At 41.7% G+C, this 26,007-nt stretch overlaps 1 protein-coding gene across 9 annotated transcripts in view; it reads right to left on the reverse strand.

The window, feature by feature from the left end:
- Positions 1-26,007, reverse strand: part of rbfox3a (RNA binding fox-1 homolog 3a) — a 444,039-nt gene that overhangs the window by 120,653 nt on the left and 297,379 nt on the right. Inside the window, exon 1 of one of the 9 annotated variants that reach the window (XM_072666969.1) lies at positions 10,237-10,694. The exons of the other annotated variants lie outside the window; for them this stretch is intronic. Within the exon in view, the coding sequence (XP_072523070.1) occupies positions 10,237-10,365 (129 nt within the window). The 5' untranslated portion in view covers positions 10,366-10,694. Of the gene's footprint in view, positions 1-10,236; positions 10,695-26,007 lie in introns of those variants that run through there. 9 annotated transcript variants of the gene reach the window in all.

Here is a 26,007-nt window from a genome sequence, read left to right on the forward strand (position 1 = left end):
TGGCTAAGCAGATGGAGACAGATACAGCAGGACACGAGCTGTCTCTTGCACACGCACATACACACACACACACGTATGCACTCACATACGCATCCACACCGGCACACACATCCCCACTGTCGTAAATTGCGCTGAGGAATGGAGAATTTATGAGGCACAAATATCTCACTACCAGCCTATCATTTCCTAAGCACTGTCACTGTAATTCTTCCCCAGCCTGTCTAAACACACAGATAAAGCAGGTCTCCACTCCAGCAGAAACTCAGCACAGACAGATCCTGCTGGAGAAAGGGAGGGAGAAGGGGTGAGAGAGACAGAAAAAGAGAGAGAGAGACAGAGAGACAGCGAGCGAGAGACAGCGAGCGAGAGACAGAGACTAGCGTTTAAATTCAAATATCACATCAATTTGTTAAACATCTCATCTGCCTGCTACACCATGTAATATTCACACTTTCCCCCTGGAGTACGTGAAGCACTTTTTGGTATCATTAGTCAATGAAGGTTCATTTCAGGTAAAGGGTGTAAGACGGACTTACAAATAAATAAATAAATGGAAATAAATGGATAAAAAGGCTATTCCCCCACTTTCTCTCAGTTCTCCTCAGCATAATGTAAGAGCGCTCTTAATATAAAGAGCCTCGCTCAACAAATTACGCTCTTAAATGGTTCTGGGCTTGGACGTACAGTTCTACAGAAAAACCATTAATTGGGGACCAACCTTTATATCATGTGGAGGTTCTTCATACTTTCTAAAATGGTTCTTCAAATTCTGTTGTCATCATCTCATTAGCAAAAAGCACCATCTATCGAAAAGCTCCTTTTCAAAGATGTGTTTCTATGGCATGCCTAAGTGTAGGGCTGGGCAATTTGCTGATATTTTTTTCAGAGCATATCACAGGTATGGTCAGTCCTTCTAAAAGACTGAACAACTTTGTGTTTTCTTTGCAAAGAGAGCATAATTAACACAGATTAACTGAGAGTAATTACAAATGACTGCACTCGAGGGTCCTAGTGGCAGTGGCTAAGGTGCTGCCACTATGACCTAACGAACGCTGGTTGAATCCCGGGTCATGCTGCCTGCCATCAGCAGCCGGAGCCCAAGAGAGCACAACTGGCCTTGCTCTCTCCAGGTGGGTAGATGGCTGTTTCTCTCCCCACATCACTGCAGTGTGATGCTGGCTGGCACTGGCATCTGCTGGGTACCCAGCACTTTCCTCAGAGTGCCTTGGTTGCCCGTTGACATTGTCTCGGCGGCAGTTCAAAAAGAGGAGAGAAGATTACGCTGGTGGCTGGACGTGCACGTGTTGGAGGAGGCTTGTGTCAGTCCTCACCCTCCCAGAGTCTGGAATTTTGCCATATAGCCCACCCCGACCTTCACTGCATCTTTATTTTTTTAAATGGGTAAGCTAAAGTTTGCACATTTGCTTGGGAAAGGTAAAACACTTACACACATTTGGCTACAAAAGTAGCCAGTAAAGGTTCATGTCAGGCAAGGATGAAAGATCAACTTCAGAAACTTAATAGATAAATGAAAATGAATGTTTAAAATATGCCCCCCTCTCCACCTTTTCTCCCTGTCTGCAGCCTAACGTAAGAGATAATATAGATGTGAAAGAAGGTCTGGCACTCTCAATAAAAAGAGCCTTGCTCAACAAATTAGGCTCGGCTAGGAAATGGTAATGTGTCCAAGCACAGCACTGGCAAACTGGTGAAGGAGACAAAGGAGCATCATTATAAATTCAGCTCTAACTTTACGCCAGGAGAGTGTGCTCAGGGTGAAGCCACCCCGCGATTCCAGGGCTTATATGGGCTTATTAGGGAGGACGGTGAGGATGAGAGACGGTAAGGAGCGCTCCTCATCCCCACCAAGTCTAAATTCCCAGCTATGAGCAGACAGCATAGCACAGGCTCGGCAAAGCAACAGCCTCCAATTTACACAGCAATTTTCTGCTCACTCACTGAGGAACTAAAGCACTTTGTGTCTCTGGTATTAAAATGAAGCCGCCTTACACAGTTAATTAGCTTGTCTTGGAGGCACAACAGGAAGAAAAAAGAAAAGAAGAAGAAGAAGGCGGCCCTGCCGCGGTTGGATCATCTCGAAAAGTCGCTCACTCAAGCTGATCTCGAGCAAGGGGATTAAAACACGCTGCCTCTGTGATGATGGTGATTTCCTTTTGTCAGTTAAAAGGGGGAGGAAAAGCTGCTATTGAACCTGGCCCTGTGAGGCACCGATAGCTTTTGTAACATAGAGCGAGGGTGTGTTTGTGTGTGTGTGTCGGGCCATATATGTGAATGCGCAACAATTCCAGGTTTCTGTGATTCAATGTAGGCTTCTTTAACCAACATTTGCTTAATTAAGCCCTGAAAGACTGATCAATGGCAGAGCAGTTTAATGAAATGATGGCTTAATTGAAACATGACTGGATGCTCTTTTATAGGATTCAGGTAGAATATCGTCTGCCACCTGAAAAGCTAATCACAATCTAAAATGCTGGCACTTTTATGAGGCCGAATGCAACAGTGCAATAAATAAAAGTCTTTTATATGTTAGCTCTCGTAATTCAGAAATGAATTAAAGATGACAACTGAGACTTGAAGGCAGCTCTCGCTCATTTTATGTCCGCTATAATTCCTGCCACCTTCATAAGGCCAGACGTAGAGGTCACTGTCTTTATTCCACGGGGCTGGACGGAGAGGAGACATAAACTTCTGCACTGTGCCGTAAGAAATAACACCTAAATACACACGCTGTCTCTTTTTCTCTCTCACACACACACGTTCAGAAACAGTAAAATGAATGAATCTCAGTTTAAACCCCTTCAAGCGTTACAGGGTCTTCCGAGACGGTGTGAAGGTAGGACAGCTCCTTCAGAGAGCCCAGGAGGACCGAGCCTTCCCATGATTCTCCACCTCTGGAGCCAGCTGTGGTGCAGAGCCAGCAGCGTCCCAGGGTGCACTGCGGCAGAGCACAGAAACATCAATGCTGTGGCAGACCCTCAGCAGCTGAGCATGGGGAAATATCACTCTCACATCCGTCTGTCTGAGAGCTTACAGTGGTCTAATTTGTGTACACACATAAATACCCCCCCCCCACACACACACACACACACACACACACACTACAGGAGTTCACACGCTGTGCAATATATATATTTAAATGCAGCTCATACAGTCACAGCTTTTTGCAGCCTTTTTTCACAGCGTGAGCCATTGGTCAGTGCTGGAGTGTGGACCGAATTTGTCCTTTGCATCTTTTTAACATTGCCTTATGAGTCGGTCACTACTTTTGTTAGGCTTGAAATTTTAGCAACACACACTGTTACAAAGGTAAACAGCCATTTATGCCGTTTCATAAAGCGGAGATTGATGTTAGGGCTTGCTTAAATATAGCATATTATAGATATATCGCCAGTACTACTAGAACACAGACCAATTGTCTCAGACAATTAGTAACTGGACTTAGTACAGTGCAGTGCTAAATATAACACTCATAAAAGGTGCTCAGTTTTAGCAGAAAAGGATGCTACATGATGCCGTTAGCCGTTTCTGTTTTTGGGAGTGGGCATGGCCTAAACATGTATGTTCATTTAAGTGGTATTTAAAGGCTGAAGGTAAATATGCAAGATCTCCTGTCCTGTCTCAGTTAGTGGTCTGCACAGGCCATACAGAGCAGTAGCTCTATGGACAGGTGTACATTTGGAGATGTGAATGTTAAACTGAAAGCATAAATTAGTAAATATGTAAATAGAAGCATTTTCTTTGTGAATTTTTAAGTGTGTGTACGCAGGTCTGTTTTTATTTTGGTAAGACTTTGGTAAGACAGCATTTAGGTCAGGCTACTGCAGTAAACTGCTGTTGGCCAGCTGTAGGCTGTGTCTGAATCCCTTCCTAGATTTGTCTGATCTGTTACACAAGTGGATCCAGCAGTTAGTAAGCTTCAGGCGGAATCACAGAAAGCGGAAGGAAGGAAGTTCCAGTAAACTGTTCAAACACAGCCAAAGATGCACACAGACATGTGAAAGATTTACATTTGAGGTGCATTCACAATATTAATGGCAAGCTGTTTTCTACTGATCAATAATTGGGCCATATAAAAACATAGTACTGTATTCATTCTTGATTGTACCTGTAGTGTATCATGATAAATTTGTCATATCGCCCAGCTCTAATGTTTGTGTTGGTATAGTACCAAGAGACAGAAGTCTGGCAGGACTAAATATAGTAAAAACGTGACCTTTCCTAATGTATAACATGGGATGTGAGGTGAGTTAACTTTTTTTGGTTAATTACGGGCAAAAAAAAAAAGAAAGGAAAAAAAAACGGTGGAAATTCAAAATAAAATGACTAATATCCTGTGTGTTCCTAATTATCTGGGATGAAATATCTGGAAGTAAGGAAATAGATGAGGATGTGGCGGACCAATAAATAACAATACAATGCATCATTAACGAGAGGGCATGGTGAAGGAGAGGAATTTAGAGAATCCACTTACTAAGGGCAGCACTGCCACACTGCTGGGTCTGGAGAAGCGGTTTTAGATAATTGCAAATATTGCACATAAAATGCAAGAGTCCAATTAAATAATAACACCTTGTTTTTTTGGCCTGTTTTAATCTTCAACTGAGCAACAAAAAAAGAAGCATCTTACTCTCTTCCAGCTTACTAGAGTACTGAAGCGATTGTGGCCTTGTGGTCTATTAGTTCTATTTCTGGACCTGTTTCTTAGAATTGATTTTAGGCTCTAGACTATGACTGAGGACAAAGTATTGTATACATAGAAAATGGTCTGATCTACTCTCTCCCTCTCACTGTCTCTTATAACGTCCTTAACAATGACGGTGAACGGTGCTACCATTGTGAATATTACACCAAGGCATTTTTTTCTTTTCTTTCCTCATTTGATATGATCTACTCTGCATCAGTTAAACCCTAATCACACTATTAAAAACAAAACAAGACTGAACAAAAGGCTTAACTGGCTGAACTGCAACAAAGGCTGCTATTCCTTATTCAAATTCATATCTTAGGCCTAATGTTCCAAGTCATACTGGTGTGCTAAAACACATTTTTTTGTTTAATATATAATGCAAATGCACCAAGCAAGGAGAAGCAGATCCCTACAGCGTGCATCTGCCCACAACAATAAGAATGAGCCGAGACAAATGCTGGCGCTTTCCTGGTGATTTAATCAATAATTTAGTGGAGCTGATAGAACCGATACTTTAATCAGAGCTAGACTACATCACATTACAGAGAGAAAAACCTATAGAGAGCACTCTCATTTAGTATTGATATGAAAATGCTCGGTTCACTTTGCATCGGTGAAGTGCAATACTCGCCTGGGGAGAACACACTCCTAAGTGTGTGTGTGTGTGTGTGTTCAGCCACAGCTCTGCAATGCTAACCGTGCACAAAACACTTTCTCTCTCCTCCAGTCTCCCTGTCTAAGACAAACAGGCCTTTGCTGTGGTGAATGGTACACATGCGTTTCTTTAGAAAGCACTGCCTCTGCCTCAGCCCTGATCATTGTAATGTAGCCCAAAGTACAGTGTTTACATCCTTATTAAAGATTAAAACAAACCTGAGAACTGAGAATAGCAACCTACTCTGATTTTCAACAAGCACGAACACAGCTGAGGCCTATTAAAACCGATCTAGAACACAACATCCATCAACAGAGCCTTGAAATGCCAATTTACACTGGCTGCCTTTTTCTTAAAATCACTTAGCAAAGCAAAAAACGAATGCTTTCCAGCATGACATGAATTGTTCACTGTAAATCACAACCGACTAACCAGCATTTTCCTTTACAACCAGGACGGAAAGTGTTGAAGTACTCAGTGCCTGCTGCTCAATATATGTATTAGCATTATCAGCCTCAGCTGAGCCTTATTCCCTAAGGCCCCGATTCCACCGCCAAAGCATTACGTCACCCGTTATTGACATCCGCATTTCTTAACGATGTAGTGAGTGCTCAGTTACAGTCACTCAGTGCGCCGAAGAGAGGGAATTAACCTTACAGAGACACACACACACACATTCACACTCATGCACACACATATGCAGGTCCATGCACTCTCACACAGACACACACAGAACGCACAAAAAGAGGTGTTGAAAATATCTGGGGATAATTAGTGGGGGACAGTGTGGAGCAGCAGGCACACAGGAGTCTCAGGAGGAATCAGCACTGCACTCCCTCACTCTGCTGGATCAGTTTAAGACCACCAGCAGCACAGCACAATCCCAGCTGCTATTAAACACTCTGCTCTGCTTTATTCCACTGCTCTCTCTCGCTCGCTCTCTCTTTCTCTCCCTCTCTGCACATTCCCAGCTTCTCTGCCCTCCGTCCAATCTCACTTTCGTTCTCTCATTGTGAGCTGGATTTCATCTCTCTCTCTCTCTCTCTCTCTCTCTCTCTCTCTCTCTCTCTCTCTCGCGCGCACACGCTCTCTCTCCTTTCTATTCTTTTTCCCCTTTCACTTGCCTGTTTTCTCTACCTGTCCACACTTTCATGTGGTATTACTAGCCTTGTTCTTTTACAGCTACCCCTTCAGCGGCTGTACAGTCGAATTCTGTGTCCTCATACTTGCTCCGTTTCTCCGTGGGGGTCTCAGAGGGGAGAAAAAGCAGACCTACAGGTGAGGGTTTGTCCCCTAAAACGCGATAGATAGATAGACAGTTAGACTGTTAGAGAGATAGATAGATAGATAGATAGATAGATAGATAGATAGATAGATAAAGACAGATACAGTGAGAGAGAGCAAGCACATACAGCATTTCAGCAAAAGGCTATATATATTTAAACAGACACACACACAGCATATTATGGTTCATGGTTCTACTTGTCAAAAGGCTTCAACCACCAGTAGAAATTCACCATAGAGCGAGCTTCCAATATTCAGCGCTGGGGCTCAGGAGAGAATTATACAATAGCGGGAATTGTTTAACTATCCCGAGCATGGGTAAAGATTTCTGTCCTCCAGGGAGGGAGAGATGCTTGCACAAGCAGATTTACTGCTCTGTATTGACTTAAGCGCTGAAAAGCAGCCGCTGCCGCAATAAAACGAGAGGAGGGGAAAAATCCTATATGACCAAATTTAAAGATAAATGCAGATAGAGGTCACGTTCACCACCGAAATATCAAAAAAAAAAAAAAAAAAGGGGGGGGGGGGGGGGGAAGAAATAATAAAATGAGAAATACTTCCATGGGGGAATTCAATCTGGAAGCATTTGAGAGGAGCTATATATCAATCGCTTGCTCATTTGACATTATTGTCTGACAGTATCCCTGGAGTGATTCCTCTCCTTCTTTAAACCACTGAAGAGAGTAAGAAAGGATTGGGTGACGACAGAGTAAAAAGGAGAGCAGTTCAGCATTACATCCTCTCTAACACACTGCCTCTGCCTGCTTTCCCTCTGTTCTGCTTTTCAGATCCGTTTAAAATTCTCTATTTACTATCAGAAATGTTATTTTCCTTATCTCAGCGATGGGCACGGAGATGCACACACACACACACACACACACATACACACACACACACACACACACACGCACACTCGTACTATAATAAGAACTCAAGGCAGAGAAAAAAGCAGAATTTTGCGGGGGGGGGGAGGGGTGCGGGTTGGTGGGGGTTTGGGGGGGTGCAGAAGCAAACAGCAGCAAGTGAGGACAGTGGCGCTGCTCAGAATGAAGAAGTGGCTGAAACTTTTCCCTTTAACTGAAACAAAAGCTGAGTCTGGCACACCCGCTAATCCCTTATCCACTAAAGGCAGACAGCAATGCAGCTGCAGAGCACTGAGCAGCAATTACACACACACTATATCAGCGCTCTTGCATGCAGCCTGCGGCTAACCATGCGCATACACACACACACACACACACACACACACACACACAAATGCAAAAATCACTCATCTATAGTCATAGAGCTGGGATGCCACATATGTGATCTGACTGCAGTGAGCAGAAGACAACGCGTTTTAACACTGACCCTAAATTTGAGGGGTTGGGTTAGAATTAGGAAATTAACTGTAGGAAATGCGGAAAAGCAGCCGCGTCAGTCCTCTACTGTAAGGAGAAAGAAGGTAAACAAGCAGAGACGTATTAAAAACTCAGCAAAACTCTTCAAAATTACAGTCACACACTCAGTGTGTTCTATCAGTTTCCTTGAAAACAAACACGAGAAAAAAAGGCAAAACTCCATGGAAAACCATGAAGGGCCGTGGAATGAAATTATAACCGCATAGCTCAACAAACGCCGGACGAAAATATGCAGACTCTTATTAAAGCATCCACGTTATTGCCAGTGCTGAGCAACCAAGGACAAAATCAGCACATTCTTAAAACCCTGTGAGCTTCTCAGAAGTGGGATGAAAAATGTTCGATTTACAATGACGATTCCGAAAGCACTTCCATCAAGTCTCGTTAGTAATGGATTTTGATTTAAGGACTACATATTTGTGTCGCTCCAACACATATAACATGAGCACACACAGATACACACACTCTCCTAGAACTCACAGAAGCAAGCAAAGGAAAATAATCATTACGCTAATAAGTACATGAGAAATACAGCTGGTGGCTAAATGGGTATCATTACACATTAGGAGGGAAAGACGGTACACTGTGTGTACTACTGTTTGTAGTACGAGACTTAAAACAACCAGGTCTTATATTGATGATGATGATGATGATGATGAGGTTTCTCACCGGCTGTGTGTGTAAAGCTGTAAAAGCAAAGCACTTCACACACTTAATACATACATATGCATTTATGCATATGAGCAGCTTACTGAGTGAATTAATAATGCTAACACACCCACACACACACACACACACACACACACACACAAACACACACATTCAGTGTTCAGACAGTATATAGTTTTGCACAGAATATCAGAATATGCATGAAGGCCCGAGTGCACACATGTACACTCACACACACACACACACACACACACACACACACTAAACAAGAGGCGGAGATAGAGCGACAGAGGCCGGACAGCTGGTGGGGTTGCGCGTGTGTGTGCGCGAGTGCTGGGACAAGGGGCTGTTAAGGTGATGAGTGAGGGGCGATTTGGAAGCAGCACGCAGCAGGTTATCTCTCAACAGTCTTATCATTTTTATATCTCGGCAATAACACACTGTCTAGAGGAAAGGCGCAGGCTGCCATCGCACATGTTGCCTGTAGTAAAACACACACACACACACACATTCACTGCACATACTTTTCTCTCTCTCTCTCTCTCTCTCTCTCTCTCTCTCACACACACAGCTATATTATACATACTCATCCAAAAGCCAAAAGCCCTGTGTAAGGTGCGTGCGCCACAACACGGCCGCATGCCAGCGTTCGCATGCCATTTCTAGACACCCTCAGAAAAGTCAGCCAACTTCCATTCAGTGGAATTGTCTGATTCAGAGTTGAGCTGACATCTGCCTCTGTTTGGCCAGCCGTCCAGCTGTCCAGTGTAGATTGCGTACAAAAAAATAAATAAATAAAAAAAACACACACATGCATTACTGATGAGGAAACACCCTTTCATGAATTTACGGGGAACACACCAGTGTGGCGGTCGCTCTCTGGCTGAATTGCGGTTTCATGTTCTGTTATTTAATACAGGTAATTACCCTCATTTAAAGCTCAGCACAGAGTAAACTGGTGGAGCCATCCCATAGCTGCGAGTCTGAGGTGTCAAGTGAGAAAAGAAAAAAAAACTCCTTAAAGAACACACACACACACACACACACACACACAAGCTGGGACATTTTAAAACAGAACGATATTTGGAACTTGAACTCCCAAACAGGCCGACGTGAAACCATTCTTGACAGTTAATAGAAAAGAACTAAAGAAAGAAGGAATTGGTGACAGCACCTGAACACACACTGATGGAGAACGGAGTGTAGTGTGTGAGTGGACACAGTTAAGTCACAATTAAGGAACATGAAAAAAAGGACTGAATTAAAGCTGTGCTCACACTTCAGTTTGGATCAGATTGTCTCCAACTGTACTGTGAGTGAAATGGTCCAGAGTGGAGAACGAGCACTGAAAAGCAGGGGATGACCCCCCGCAGAAGGCGCTGAGGGAGGGGGGCGGGGGTGGGGTTGGGGGTACACAACGCTAGCACGTGCTACCTCTCGCACTGGAGAAAGAAGATGAAAAAGAGAGAGAGAGAGAGACAGAGAGAAGGATAGAGGTAAAGAGTTGAGGATCGCCTTACCTCGGGCAGATAGAGGAACGCAGGGGGGCACTGAAGCGAGTGAGGGAGCAGCCCGGAGCCGGACGAGAGCAGCACACAGCCCGTGTTCGCCATGGAGCACAGCATGTGGTAACGGGACGTTTTGCGCATGAAGCTGGGAGATCCTCTCTCTCACTCTCTCTCTCTCCTTACTCTCTGTCCCTCCCTCTCTCTCTCACTCACTCCCTCACTCTCAGCTTTCTCTTTCTGTCTGGCTTCCCTCTCCTTATTCCTTCCTTCTCTTCTTTTGCCTTTCTCTGTATTGTTAGTGCTTGTCTCGGCAGCTCTCAGAGAGTGTGTGTGAGTGCGTGTGTGTGTGCGCGAGCGTGTGTATGTGTGTGTTGTAGTGGAAGAGGAGAAGGAGGAGGAGGAGAAGGAGGAGGAGGTGTGTGCTGAGCTGAACGCTCGCGTGCGCGTCGCCAGAATGGTCCAGGGCCCTCTGTCATCAAGCCCCACCGTGCACTTTCTCTCTCTCTCTCTCTCTCTCTCTCTCACACACACACACACACACACACACACACACACACACACACACACACACACACGCACACACACAGGCACGCACTCTCTCTCTCTCTTGTTCCCTCACACAGACACACACAGAGAGACACACACACATACACAAGCCAATGTGAGCCCACGGAGAGAGAAAGGGGGTGGTTCTGATGGAAAGAGGGGGAGAGGGAGGAGGGATGAAGGAGGGAGAGAGGAACAGTGAGCAGGAGGGAGGAGGGAAAGGATAGAAGGATGGAGGGATAGAGGAAGGGGGGGGGGGTCCGGTGGGTATTCAAAGATCAAACAGCTCCACTGTAGAAAATGAAGGGAATGTATAATGACATTAGAACAGCTGATCCCCGCCATTAATTGCAGACCCCTCCGTTGCTCGCACCACTGTGTGTCAGCCTCTCTCTCTCTATTTCTCTCTCTCCCTCTCTCAGACACATGCACTTTAATACTATCTCTTGCTTTTGATTTGCCCACAAAATTCTCTTTTATTAATTATTCACCCTCTGGCAAGCTAGTTCTTGCATATTTATTTTTTAATTGTACAATCCTATGCAAATGCAAAAGTTTGGGGACCCCATGTGAAATTATGTTGGGTTTTTTTTGTTGGATTTTCTAAAATAAGCTATAAAAAGCACTTCTCAAAACCGTATATCTTAAGCACAAGTTGCTATTAAAAAAATATATATTTTACATATATATATATATATATATACATATATATGTCTGTCCAATGGAAAACAAAACATGTATTACCCAAATGGTGCCTCTCAATGTAAAATAATGTAAAACTAAAGATGGTGATACATCTTTTTCACTTGCCAGCAGCAAGATATATATATCTCGCTTATATATATATATAGTATATAAGACATATACATGCATCCATATTTGCTGCTACTATATGTGCTACTATATAAATAGTACTATATATATATATATATATATATATATGATGCTTTACTCCTTCTCTTGTAAAGTTGCCTTTTTTGTAGATAAATTATATATATATATATATATATATATATATATATATATATATATATATATATATATATATATATATATATATAAGGTAAATAAAATAAATATTGTGACAACCTTGTATCTCCACATTGGTAATTAAAATAAACACACAGCTTATTGTCATTAAACCAAAACCCTGTATGGCCACTGTATTGACTTTATAAGAAAAGTAAAACAGAAGCAATGGCAGGAAATATGCCTTAACTTCCAATGAACACAATGTTATGGTCAGTTATTGATTTTACATTTAAACTGAACAACAACTAAAACAGAGATTCAAGATTTTCTATCAACAGCAGCCGCATATTAGCTCAAACATTAAGTATACATGAATGATATGACAGAATTAGTCGATCAGAACACAGTGTTTACATTAGTCCATTAAAACGCAGTGCATCAAAAGCATCTAAGAACACATTTCCCGAGCCTCACCGGTGTGCAGGACTGTGACAGCTCTGAAGGTTGGGGTAGAATACACATTGGGTTCATGTGGGGTCTTTGAAGGGGCAGAGGTATTTCCCTGTGACAGAGCAGATGCGTCCCCACCATGGGGGGAACAAACGGCCATTACAGCCCCCAACCCCACTCAGCCCTTCTCCTTCCAGCCTGATATAAGCAAGCATGCAGGCAGTTCCAAACCATCAACGATGCCCTTTACAGGACCTTCATTCATTTAACACCGTTTATTACAAGCAGAGCAAAAGAATGGACGCGTTAATGTGTTTGTATCTGTTTGTGTGCATGTGTGTCTGTGTGTGTGTTAATGATGAAGAGGGTTTTCTTGAAGAAGTGAAGTGCATTTCTCTGCATTTAATACATGTATGTATTTTATTGTCTGTGTGTGTGAAGTATAAATCTTATGTTCTATCCGCTGCCGAGTTCGAATTACCCTTCATGTAAATGTGCAACACCTTAACTTGTCTTTTATAGCAGGGCTAGTTTTAATAAGTCATTAGATGATATGAAAAATGACTTTGCAGACATTACATAGCTGTATTGATCTGACTTTCATATGTTCATATTCATTACAGACTTTGTGTGTGCTGTCAAACAGACTTTGTTGTTAGTTATGTAAGCACACACAACAAATTGGATATATAAGAAAATCACTGCCACCCACACTAAACATGAGCACTGCCACGTAAACTCCGCTTTCTGCCGCTGGTTTGTTTTTCAGTTGATGCTAATTACGTTGTTTTAGCGCATTAATTGCAACGTGTCTCCCCCAAAACTAACCATTAAAAATACATTAGCGAAAGGATAGGTCGGCCTAAAAATGGTAGTCATATCGCAGCTCCATCATGCTTCCACACAAAACAAAGCACCTAAAACGAACATGAAATATCTGATGTCGACCTAATGATTAGAACATGCAAAGTACAGAAGCACAGATGTTAGGCAGACCCTTCTTTTAGACTTGCAGCAGTATTTACAATACTGGTGTGATTATAATGCAGTATTATGTTCTGAGAAACTGTCCTTTTGATCTAAAGATCACTGAATTGAGCTTAAAAAAACACTTCTATATGAGTTGAGTTTAAAGGTGACTTTATTCTCCTGGTATGAAGCAGGCAGGAGTGCAACTCTTGACTAAAATGAGATGTCGGGGTTGATCTGCTGAAGGTTAAAGTGCAAACGTTTCTTGATTTAACACTGATGAAAAGTCTTAGATTTTAAGCACTTCATTAATAGCGGAATCTTATTACGCCGTAGGTCCGCACATAAAATGGTAGTAATTTTACCAGGCGGTCAAGGTGTTCATCTTTACCACAGGGAGTGGTGGAGTGGTAGAGTGGTGTGTGTGTGTGTGTGTGTGTGTGTGTGTGAGCGTGAGCAGGACGTGCATGTATGTTGTTCAGAAGGAACCATAAAAAGACATTCCCTGTGGTCACATTGTTTTTGCAACAGAAGCCAATAAGGCATTTAAAATACATGAGCAGCAATACACAGTACACACACACTCACACACACACACTCATCATTTTCTGACTGTTTCTGATTTACAACAACATTGAATTCAATTGTATTTTTTTAAACAAAGTGCTGACGTATGAAATATGTTTTTTGCAGTGGGCTTTTTTTGTCTTTTCTTCATGTCATTCAGTCTGTTAAACTGCTATTCACTAAAGCCATAAGCTAGAATGTTCTTTAAACCAAATAGGGCAAGAGATCAATAAAATCAATATATAGTATTTCCATAAGTCCACAACATGGCCATCTTTAGTAAACGTACTCATTAAGGCTAACCGTGAACACTGAACAATGAACAGTTGCTTACGACTGAACATGCATTCATCAAAATTGTGAAGTAAGGTTTCTACCTGAGGCTGTCAATGTTGCCTGGCTTTTAAAGAGCCATTATAGCAGAAAACCGACTTTACCTTGCATCTGTGACATAAAAGATGTGATCTGGTCCAGACTTCAGTTAGGATGTCATTCTATACAATTTACTCCAAAATAGAAATGAAACGTTCATCAATGCTTTTTTTTCAATTCATTATTTTTATGATGCATTTACATTACACTGTATGTCCATCTATTCAGCCTACAGCAGTGCAGCATTCACACTGAGGCCCAGTCTAGAGCAGCCAATCCAACCCAGGTGTTCTGCATACAGTATAACAGTCTTAAAGGGTGTGTAAAAGCCTGTTTTAATTTTAAGCCTGTTTTTTTTTTAAAGCCTGTTTTTAATTAGGAATACAAAGAAGTTAGAAAAGCCAACTCAAGCCAACAGCCAGACAAAACAACCTCAACATGCAGAAGAAAAGATGGAAACAGACGTAAATGCGATTAATTAACAGCAGAGAGTTACACTGAAATACACTCTGGCTCTGTCACAGCTTAGCGTCCTCATCCTGATGTTTCCCAGGGCGAAAAAGGGAAATTGTACTCACAGTACCAAATCCATGCGGGGCAGCTGTACAGTACAAAACCACATTCCTGTCGACACAGTTAGACCAATGCATGAGCATAATGAGTACAGATTTCTGACACTATCAATCAAAGCTCACACCAGCACTTCAAAGCCATTCAGGTAGTGAGACGGATCCCCAGCACATCTTTCTTCAGGCTTCAGTAAATCACACACACTATCCCACTGCTCCAATCAAACCAGCGGGAACAGCCTCAGTGGGCACTTTGCTTTATTACAAATCTATTGGGTTTAAACTGTAATCTACTGGGTTCACGTTGTATTTTTGTGGAACAAAGTCGGGAAGAGTGGGATGCAGCCGAACGCAGGTTAAGATAACATGGACTCTGTCAGGCCAATATTTCTATGAGTTACCCTGGAGATTATAAAATAAACTTTTTAATGTATTGTTTTTCTGATTAATTAATTATATTCTAATACATTTTAACATAATTCACACATACTGATTATTATTATGCTAATAAAATGTCTTGGTGCCTGTAATGTAGCACTGTCAGTTAAAGCATGTAAAAGAGGCAGAAGCTAGCCATGCAATAGTACAGCCTCCACACAGGAGGGTTAGTCAGTTACACACAGTGTTACAGCTAGGCCTCCCCAAATAATCAGAAGTCATATCTCAGCATAGAAATGTAAACACATCAATTTAGCTTAAAGTAACATTTTGCACAGTTTTTCTTCATTTTCAACTTATATAAACTTTTCAACTTATATCAATAAATTGCTATAATCATTATCTCATTATCTTTTTTTGATGAAGATATTTGATACATTTACGTTAGAAAGCGTATCTTCTTCAAACAACATATAAGTATATTGTATTATTTGTGTCATTTTACCAGACCTTTTAATGAATGTTACAAATAGCCCCTCTTAAATAGTCTGGTAGAACTGACCCCACCTATGTAGTCCTAGCAGTTCTTTCAGCTTAATCCATGAATTCAAACTCCTTGTATATAAAAAACATTTTTTTGCTCACATATTTTTTTAATCATCTGGTAGCATCCAAAATGTTAGACCTTTGAAAGATTTGCTAAAATGTTTCTTCTTTTTTGTGTATATCACATCATACAGTGGCCATGAGGAGAACAGAGCTTAAATACATGTTCTACCACCATAACGCTCCACGCAAATCAGCCTAATAAGAGGTCAGTGCTGCATCTTACCCCAGTGTTATTGATTGGCATGGTGCAGTTTCTCCAAAGTTCAGGGTGAACTGTTTTTTTTTCCCTTTAACTCCCACTGCTGCCTTTATGAGAACTTAAACGCCCTGTGACATTGAGAACTTCAAAGCAGCGGTGCTCTAACTTCAAAGATGGTTTGAACTTTTTTTTACCCTCTTCATGACAGATACAGTCTTGTTTACTGACACAATGCAAAAAGGCCCGCACTAAAGTCGGGGTGGGATGGAATGTGGGTCTGCGGAAGGTGGGTATTGGGGAAGGTGGGGGGGTATGCGCAAGTCAAGCCAACAGTAGCAAAGGTGTCGATAGCAGTTAAAGTACAAGCAGACATAAAAAGCTATCAAATCTCAGAGAGCGCTGGACGCACATAACAACCGTATGCAAAAAAGCAAGTGGTTGTCTATTGGAAAGTCACTTTCAAATGCAGCATTCCCAGCTGGTGGGGCTGGCGTTTGAAACGGGAATCAAAGGGGCCATAGCCTGACAGGGGGCTTCCACATTAGGAATTCCTCTACCTTCATCCCCTAAGGTGCTTGTCCTTTGCAAGGTGGAACAACAGCAAGGAGGAATGTGAAGACTCCTTCCCTCAGCCTGAAGGTTACTGTACAGTTTAGGTTTCGGAGAGTTTGGATGAAACTTCTGGAATAGGTCGACACTTTTAGGTCAGGTGTTAGTAGGTTTGTAACTGACTGCTACTTGATGCAGATTTACACTATGTGATTATTGGGGGTTATGCCTTGAACAAGGTTACTGCAAGCCTGTTCCTAGAGCTCAGCTGCGTTTAAAAAAATGTTCATGGCACAAATGCATTTTTTACGTTTTCTGCATAGAAGTTTCTTAATTTTTGTTTTCTACATCTGTCCAGGATTTAGACTACAGTCCAAAGTCCAGGATTCTGTGACAATACATTACGTATATCAGCTGTATCGTATACAATAAAATAAAATAAAATAAAATAAAGTAAAAATAATAATAACAATTCATAGAATTTACACATATGAAATTTCAGTTATCCTACTGGTTGATGTAATTTAGCACCACATTAGAGCACTTAAATAATGCTGCCTTCAAGTCACTGTATATTGTATTTGCAAGAGGAATGCCACCACAAACTTGCATTTACAAACTGATGTGCCCTGACTTTTCCTGACTTTGGTTGTGTTAGTTATTTAGCAGCAACACGCAAACACTGCAGTCTATTTATTCATGGTTTATTCTCATCCACATGTAGTATGTGCTACTGATACTTCTTACCGGAAATAAAATCACTCACTTAAGGCTCATCCTTTGCTCTTTGTTTATTCGTTATGTTTGAAGTAATAGCACATATACTTACAGAAAAACAGAAGTAAAGATTGGCAAGATTGGTAAAGCTTCCCAGGGTGTTTGTGTTGACCAAAACCACTAGAACAGAAATCATGTCATACTTACGAGCTCCGACATCGTAAGTACAAACTTCCAGGGTTGACTTAAAGGCAGCATAACTCACAGTGAGCGCTAGACGGACTAAAATACAGCCGCCACACAGCGGGGTTAGTTTAAACACACTGTTAAAAAGTAAGCATGTATAAACAACTTGCAAATAAAACGTATTTGGGTTTCATCATGTTCTATATTGTGGTGAAAATGCATTTGAAGGCAACAGAGCACTGCTGAGCCTGCTCTGCACAGTATATTTGTGGAACATATTCATGGTCGGATGCAGCCTGATGCAGGTTAGGATAACTTGGATAATGTATGTAGCTGTGTATGTAGATAAATAATCAGACCGATGTTTCTCTAGACTTACCCTATGGATTACAAAATTAACTGTTATTCTGATTATTTCATTGTATTAGAAAATATTAGTAACATAATTTATCCCTACTGAATATTCTGCTGATAATGTAGCACAGATAGTTAAAGCATGTAAATAACCCTTTGGTACAGCCTCCACACAGCGGGGTTAGTTCCAGTTAAACAGAGAGAGCTGGCCAGACTAAAATACAGCCTCCACACAGTGGGGTTAGTTTTAACAAACTGTTAAAAAGTAAGTTAATAAATAAACTCGCAAATAAAATGTTCTATATTATCTTTATTGTGGTGAATAATACATTTGAAGGCAATACAGCACTACTGAGCATGTGAGTATGTAAAGCTGAACCTGTGAGAACTGACAGCAGCTCTGTAAAATATAAAAAAAACAAAGCCTGATATGTTTATTGCTGTTCATCATACAGCAAAACCCAGACTGGCAACTGCACTTTACTGCAACCATTGATCATTAATTAAATAAGCTGTGTAGCTTGTAAAACAGAAGTTATGTCCATGCCCAGTGCATTATATATAGGGATCCATTTCATACACAGTACACGTGTTCACACACATTCCCCTTCACTAGGCATATTTATTCATAATTAATACATATTTTATGTATTCAGGTTGAAAAGCTTGTCTGCTTCAAACAACACAAAAGTATCTTGATTTAACGGCATTTGCCAGTTTAAACCTAGACCAGACTAGACCAGTTTCACTTAATCTGTAACACTAACACTTGCACTGCTTTCAGCTGAGTTATTCACCCACTCTGATTGGAATGAAGTTTACATTTTCATTTGTAGCACAGACTCCTAGTTTATACCCTACTATTTCTGCTAAAATATTTCAATTATTTATCAACAACCACAACAGCAGACCCTGCTCTCTCCTACAGATTTGCTAAAAAGCTGCAAAAAAAAGAGGTGCACGTATTCATGAGACAAGTCAGTTCTGTATCAGAGCCTGAGATCCCAGCTCTTGCGCAAGCATTGTAGCGATCTCCAATTTTACCTGATTTGTAAAATTCCATTTCAATCAAGGCTTTAGGCAACAATGCTTGTGAGGTGCAACATCCTCAGATCAAGCTGTGTGGGCTCATAACTTATTCATTTCTGAACTCACGATGTGCCTCCCAACTCTGATACTAAAAACCTTGTGCTAAAATCTCCTAAAAAATCTCTTATTGAATGCATAACAGTTTAACAGCTCTGAAGACAAGTGGGCCAGTACTGGTCTCTCTTCAACTCACATTAGAAGAGGAAAGATTTCATCCTGTGCCTGCTCTTTCCTGATCTACACTTTTACTATCCTTCTGTTTTGACAAGGACAGCGTTGCCCTGGTGGAGTCTTTTGTTCTATACTCTTGAAATGGGCAGTTTCACTACCTGGGATAATATGTCCTTCAACAAAAACGGCCATTTTCCGCTATTGTGTTATTGATGAATCAGTTCATATCTCAGCTACTGACCAACTGCAGACTTTTGTCTGCCAGACACATACAGACAGGGATGCTATCATAACTATTAAGGATGTTACTATCCATGACCTGACTAATTGAGGGATCTACCTATTATTTTAATGATTGGGTAGTCAGTTAAAATACAATATATAATAAAATAAAGAAATAAACAAACAAGTGTACTCAAATCTATATTACTGAAAAAAGAGAAAATACCTATTTATATACCTAAAGTCTAATTCTTCCTATAAAAAGACGATAAGGAGAATTTTAAGTAGACATTATCAACATGTAAACTGTCAACAGATCAATGCAGATTCAGCAAAATGGTAAGTTTTACTGGATGTGAAAAAATGAAATAAAATTATAGGGTTTAATCGAGTAATCAATAAAGCCCTAATGGCCATTCCTATAAACTTTATCTGTTTTGCTGACTGAACTGAGTGCTGAACTGAACTGGAGAAAAATAAACAAACAACACTATTGTGGTTAGCTACTATAAGGCTTTTGCATTTCCATCACTGTGCATCAGGCCTCAGTTTTCATATTCATGTCAGCTTGCTATCAGAGGTCATGGATAAAGCCATGATGAGATGGTGGCTTATAGGAGATGGCTAAACGCCTCATTTGTATGCTGGTTTACTCTGCCATATAAACACTTTGGCCAGCGTTGCTGGTCCAGATCAGGAGCTAAATTAAACTAATTGGCCTAAATAGCAGTCCAGTAACAGGATTTGCTAGCAGACCAATCTGCAGTTTGCCCACTCACACTGAATACCTTGACAACTACTGAAGAAAAAAAAAAGAAGACTATTCCCGTCTCGAGCATGCAGGATTACTGGAGGATTTGCTCATGCTGATGTCTGGCCAAAATGACTAGACTCTCACTCCTGCTGCCCAGTAAACAGATGTTTCTCAGCTTGTATCCAAGACAAGATCTACTGTTTGGTGGCACAGTCTGCTAGGCCTCAGAGTACTGTTATTACCTTATTGTTAACCTATCTGTCAGATCCTGCACCAGCTCTCTGGCCAGGCAGCTCTTCACTGAGACAGGTGCAGCTGTTCCTGGCAGTGCCACAATGCCCAAGCGTAAAAAGTGGCAGGTCTGGCACTGAGGCATGCCATATTGACTTGGTGCAGGCCAAAGAGATATTTCTTCAGCCTCCCTGATATCTAAGTTTGGCTTCACCATTGATCGGGGCCTCATCAAAATGTCTTGCACCAGTTCACATCTCACCCCCTGAACTTAGGGGGTTGTGAGCATAATTTCAATGTGTCTGCCAGTTTCCTCTCAAGTGCATATTGTCCAACATATCAAGACCTTGAGGCAGCCGTTTTAAGGCTACATGACACCACATTGTTGACGCTACATTGTTGTTATAACTACTGCATTTGTCATTTTACCTCAGCAAATGACATGACACACCGACGCTAGCTAGAATGAGCCTTACAAAATGCCTATGTAGGTTAAAGCCGTAACACTATTTACTTTAAATTTTAATAAGCTAGTTGCCTAAATTTTAAGAACAACTGGATGAAATTTGCTTGGAATCCAATTTTGTTAGATTAACAAAAATGAAAGCTAAGCGAAAGTTCTATAGGATCTAATGCAACGTCACCTTTACCTCAACCAATCAGCAACTTCTACTTGTTTTTAACAGAGCTTTACTTGCATGCCCATTTTGCTGCTGACGTTTCACATAGACACTTCTTCCTTTCCACCGCCACCAGTTTGGTCCTGCTTGGTTGCCCAGGGGGTTGGATCTTCCCTTTGCCTTCTTATACAGCAGGATCTGTTAGAGCCTAGATGTTACAAGACCTGGGTCGACGACCTGGAGCTGCTCTGTGCACTGTGTAAAACATTCTGCATAAATGGACCAACAGAAATGATCTAAATTACTTTTGGATAAACACTTATTTTACACTGACTTCCATTCTGAGTTAAGAACATTTTGTCACAATTTTGGAGACACATGTTTTTCATTGGACAGCAATGAAATATTGTTTCTATCCAATTGTTAATACGTTGTCACTTTGAAGGTTTTCCTCTCATACGCTTGCCTCTTGAGTCTTCTGGGAGGCCTAATATTAAGCTTTTACTTCTGTTCTAGAGATACATGGTTTTGTCTGAGTGAACCTGTTACTGGAAAAGTATAGAGACCAACAGAATCAGTGTCTTTTGTTTGAAATATAATACAACTGCAGCACAATGTCCTTATTTAAACAACACTTAAAATGCAGGATTAGCTAACGCTCATTGCCACCTGCAGTCTTGTGTTTTAAGGCTGCTGTGTGCTCACTGTGTCCTCATCTAACTCAACAGCAATGGGGAACCACATGAATAAACGTTGGGTATGATGACTGAAAGCATGTGCTTATTTTTCATTTCGCAATGCAAAATTGAATTTGACCTCATGCTGTGTTGGACTGCCTCAGCCCAAAGGCTAACGCGCGATTACCCGAGTACAATGGTTTGATTAGGGAAAAATTGAAATATAATTGTAAGCAAATTGGCTTGCCATTAAACGACTTTATTTGGAGGTGATTAGCACAGTGAGGGATTCTGTGAGGTGTTAAACTGAAGCAACTAACGACTGTTTTGGGAATTATTATGGGACGTACTAGTACTGCAGAAATTTCCCCATGTACAAACAGGCAGAGCCACAGCTCTTCGAATAGAAAAGTTACCTATTTATATTGCCTGTAGTATTAGACAACGACGTTATTGGGATCATGTTAGTATCAGCAGATAATTTCTTTAAAAAATAATAAGCACCTTACATATGTTTAGGTTTGACCAATGGAAAATTGGATTGCTTAGGTGTTGCTGGGCTACTATACTAACTCCTGACCCCACATTTTATTATCCAGGTACATTTAGTCCTAATTTCTACATATGACAGATCCATCAGATTTCAGCATCGACCCACAGTTCTCATATTGGAGTATCTCTCTGTAAAATCCTCTTATATAATGCATTTCATTGGCAGAGACTGGCCTTGAGGTACACAGATCAACAGAATGCTCCCCTCAGGCATGAGAGTTGAAGAACTAGCCCGATTATCACAACAGGGCCAAATCATAGAGTAGTGAAAGTTAGTCCAGCTGGAATGTGATGGGAAAGCCTGAGGTATTTGACCATTTCACCTTTAACCCTGGCAATGAGTGTTCCTTGGTTCGGGCCAACACCTCTCGCTGCAACTAATGAACAGTGTCCTAGAGTAAGATGGTGAACAGGTATGAAAGAAAACTCTCTCTCTCTCAGGCCCTTTCCGTCTGCCTGTCTTAAAGGCCCAGCGGCTTCCTCTGCCTTTTAATGTTCAGCAAATCTGCTCAAAGTCCATCCATCATCCGAACAGTGCAGTGAGACACAACTCCATCGCCTTCGTCAGCTACTCCATCAAACTCTCCATCACATACTCCTTTTTTTCTCTTTCTTCTCTCTCACTCAGAAAAACAAAAAAACAAAAAAAAGAAAACTTCAGAGACCTGGTATGTGTTTGAGAAGAGGAGGAAAACAAAAAGATCAACACTCCGCTTCGACGTTCCTCCGTTCAGAGTCTAAAGTGAATTCCCTGGCTTTGGGTTTTGGTCCAGTGACTTGTACATTCTGACGTCACACGGAAATACAATTCTCAAAAGCAATCTGGCCTGTTCTGGTTTACTTCTCGCTGCTGCCTGGATGCAATATATCTCTGATGGAATTTAAGCTCACCTCCAACAACATTTGCATTTCAGTGCGCCGAATGCATCTGATTTATAGGGGCTGTGGGGTATCAAGGGAAACTCTCTGGGTGGAAACAACACCACCGATGCCTGCATCTTTCACTTAGTTCAAAGCTATGGTTTTGCCAGCGAGAGCGCAGAGAGAAATCCTTTTGGCAAGATTGCCACAAATCCCAAGACAACTGCTAATATTCTCCAGGAGACACACCAAGGCAGAGCTCAGGACACCTAATTGTACACAGGGAGTTTTAGAAGCTCTGAAGGAACCATAAATTACTAAATTAGGCCACACCTTTAGTAATTAAGTAAATTATTTACAATAATTTTAATACTGTCACTTTCAATGACCGACACTGATGGGATGTAGTAAAGATTACAGATACAGTAAGGAAGCGAAAGAGATGCCAAGGAAAAGAGGGGAAAACAGAACAGGGAAGGCACCCAGATGGAAACGACGCTCCCCTGGCCTGCTTGACATAGCCCTATTACCATAAACTTCATTTCTCTCCCCAAGCACTCAGTAAATAAGAGAAGAGAATGAGTGAACAAACTCATCTTGCTTTTCGGCGAGGAAATGGGGAAGGGCGGGCAGGGGAGGGGAGGAAAGGAGCATGGGGGGGGGGGGGCGCTGAAGGACTCTGACACAGAGGTGGTGCCGTGTACAATTGAGCAGTTCTGTAATATCAATCAAGCATGACGCGTAAATTTTCTTTTCCGAGCGAATGTTGATTTATCCTCAGCCTTGCAGGTAATTCAGCCGCTCTCAAGGAACCACCAATGCCAACTGTATACATACATTATGGCACAGCTCTTCTGCTTTCTGTGTTTATATTCAACAAGCAGCCACAAAACACGTGCATGTAAAGCACGAAGCTAAACAAAATAAATGTAAACATTTTCTGCATATTTTAAAACAACTTTTTATTTTAATCTTCTGAAAGCACCTCTAAATTACACCGAACAGTAAATGTGCTTCTGATGTGTAGAAGTGTCTTCTCTATAGAGGATGAAAACATATGTACACTTAGGAAATCAATAAAACTCGTAATTTGAACAGGGCTGTATATATAATCAATCAGCCATAGCATGAGCACTGTCTGCCTATATATATTATGCTGAATGGTCAGATCTGTTGTGGCTATATATATAGTTCCCCTAGCCACAACAGATCTGACCATTCGAAGCATGAGCTCCACAAGACCTCTGAAGGTGTCCTGTGGTGTCTGGCATCAAGATGTTAGTCCTGTAAGTTGTGAAGTGGGGCCTCCATGGATTGCATCAGTGAGCCTTAGGTGCCTGTGACTTTGTCGCTGGTTCACCGGTTGTCCTTTCTTTGATCAGTTTGGTAGGTACTGGTCACTGCATACCAGAAAAACCTTACCTTACCTAGCTAACAAGATGTTGCCTAATGTTTTGGAGATGTTCTGACCCAGTCGTCTAGCCATCACAATTTAGCCTTTGTCAAAGTGACTCACATTCTTATGCTTGTCCATTTTTCCTGCTTTAAACACATCACCTTAGAGACATTTCACTTTCTCCTGAATATATTCAGCACCTTGACAGATGCCACATGTAAATGACATATAGATTAAATTTACATTAAGAGTTTGCACTATCAACTTGCAGAAGTTGCTAAAGTGGAGTTTTCATGACACCATGAGCTTTGTCTTACACCCTGCGCAATTTTTTGGCGTTTCGGAAAACACAGGTGCGCCACTATCTAAATACAATCTAGGCAGACGTCAACAGTTAGACGTTCATTACTATCTTAGCACTGCATTATCAACACAGGTGCATGCCCAATGCACATTTGTGCCACTGAAATAGCAACCTGGCTCTTAAAGGAAATGGCAAGTAGCAGATTAGTTTATTACACCCAAAACACATCCATGATTAATTAAGAGACTTAGTACGTGCCTTTCATGCATTTTGAGCCACGCAATGCATACTTTTCCCATCATTACGAAGACACACTGACGCGCCCTAAATCAAGCTGTGCGGTTCACGGTTGACGGCTCGCCAAAAAATCGCTGAAAGAGTGCCCTATGTCATCACCTGTAAACACTCTTTAGTTCTCGACTTCCAGAAAAGGAGAGGTTAACCCTGTCATCACTCTCCTACATCAACCATAAAATGACTATGATCACTAATATAAAAGTCAACATAAGTCGAGACCCAAAAGTGCAGGATGAAAGTTAACGTGTGCCAACACCTCGGCATCACAAACGTGGCAGCCCACAGAGAGGCTTGATAAACAGTGAGCAGCAGCATTGGCAGTGTGTGCGTGTATGTGTATGTGTGTCAGTGCTGAACAGGTGTGAGGGATGAGGCCCTTCTCTCTGGATCTCTAATGCCCACTGGCACAGGCTGCATCCGCACGGCCTGCGCAGCACGCCACTGCACTCCAGCACAGCGACGGCGAACAGCTGGCATGGAGGGGTAGGCAAGCAGGAGGAGGGTGGGGGGGGGGGTGCAGCCCGAGAGCCGGCCGCCAGCTCCATCCCAGCGCCTTCTGAAGTCATCCGGACCAGTGCAGCTGTGTCACCAGCCAGCGGCACATTCAACCTGACAACAACCATCCCCTCCCTGACTACACCAAGCTTCTCCATCTCTTCATGCTGCAGATGCAGCGGGCTGCAGGAACCGCTCTGAAGAGCATCACTGTCAGAAGAAAAGGTCTTATCTCCAAAATGGTCATTTTACACACTCCTAAAGGTGGATAGGCCATCTAAATGTGTAGGTTTAGCAGCACCAGCAGCACCAACCTCAAGTGCAGTAGTCATATAATCGTTCCCATGTCCTACCAATGCTCATTTTTACTTATTTGACTGTGTAATGGGTAAAAATAGCCTGCTTCAACTTCCTGTAATCGGCCTAAAAATCTAAAGCAACCCAAAAAGTGTTTTCACACTGCAAACAAACCCTACCATTGTTCAACTGACCCATGGTCTGAAGCACCATTCACACCAACTAAAAAGTCTGAAGTTCTGGACCCCTAAGGCTTATGTATACTCAGCTTTAAATATGGACATAGATACGGACAGAGCCTTCTGTGTGTACTCTGCATTTGTTTGGCCCATATTTGTGTAGATTTTCTGAAAGCTTACGGATACAGACGGAACAGAGCT

Source organism: Salminus brasiliensis, chromosome 22 (assembly GCF_030463535.1).
Source record: "Salminus brasiliensis chromosome 22, fSalBra1.hap2, whole genome shotgun sequence".
NCBI classification, from domain to species: Eukaryota; Metazoa; Chordata; class Actinopteri; order Characiformes; family Bryconidae; genus Salminus; species Salminus brasiliensis.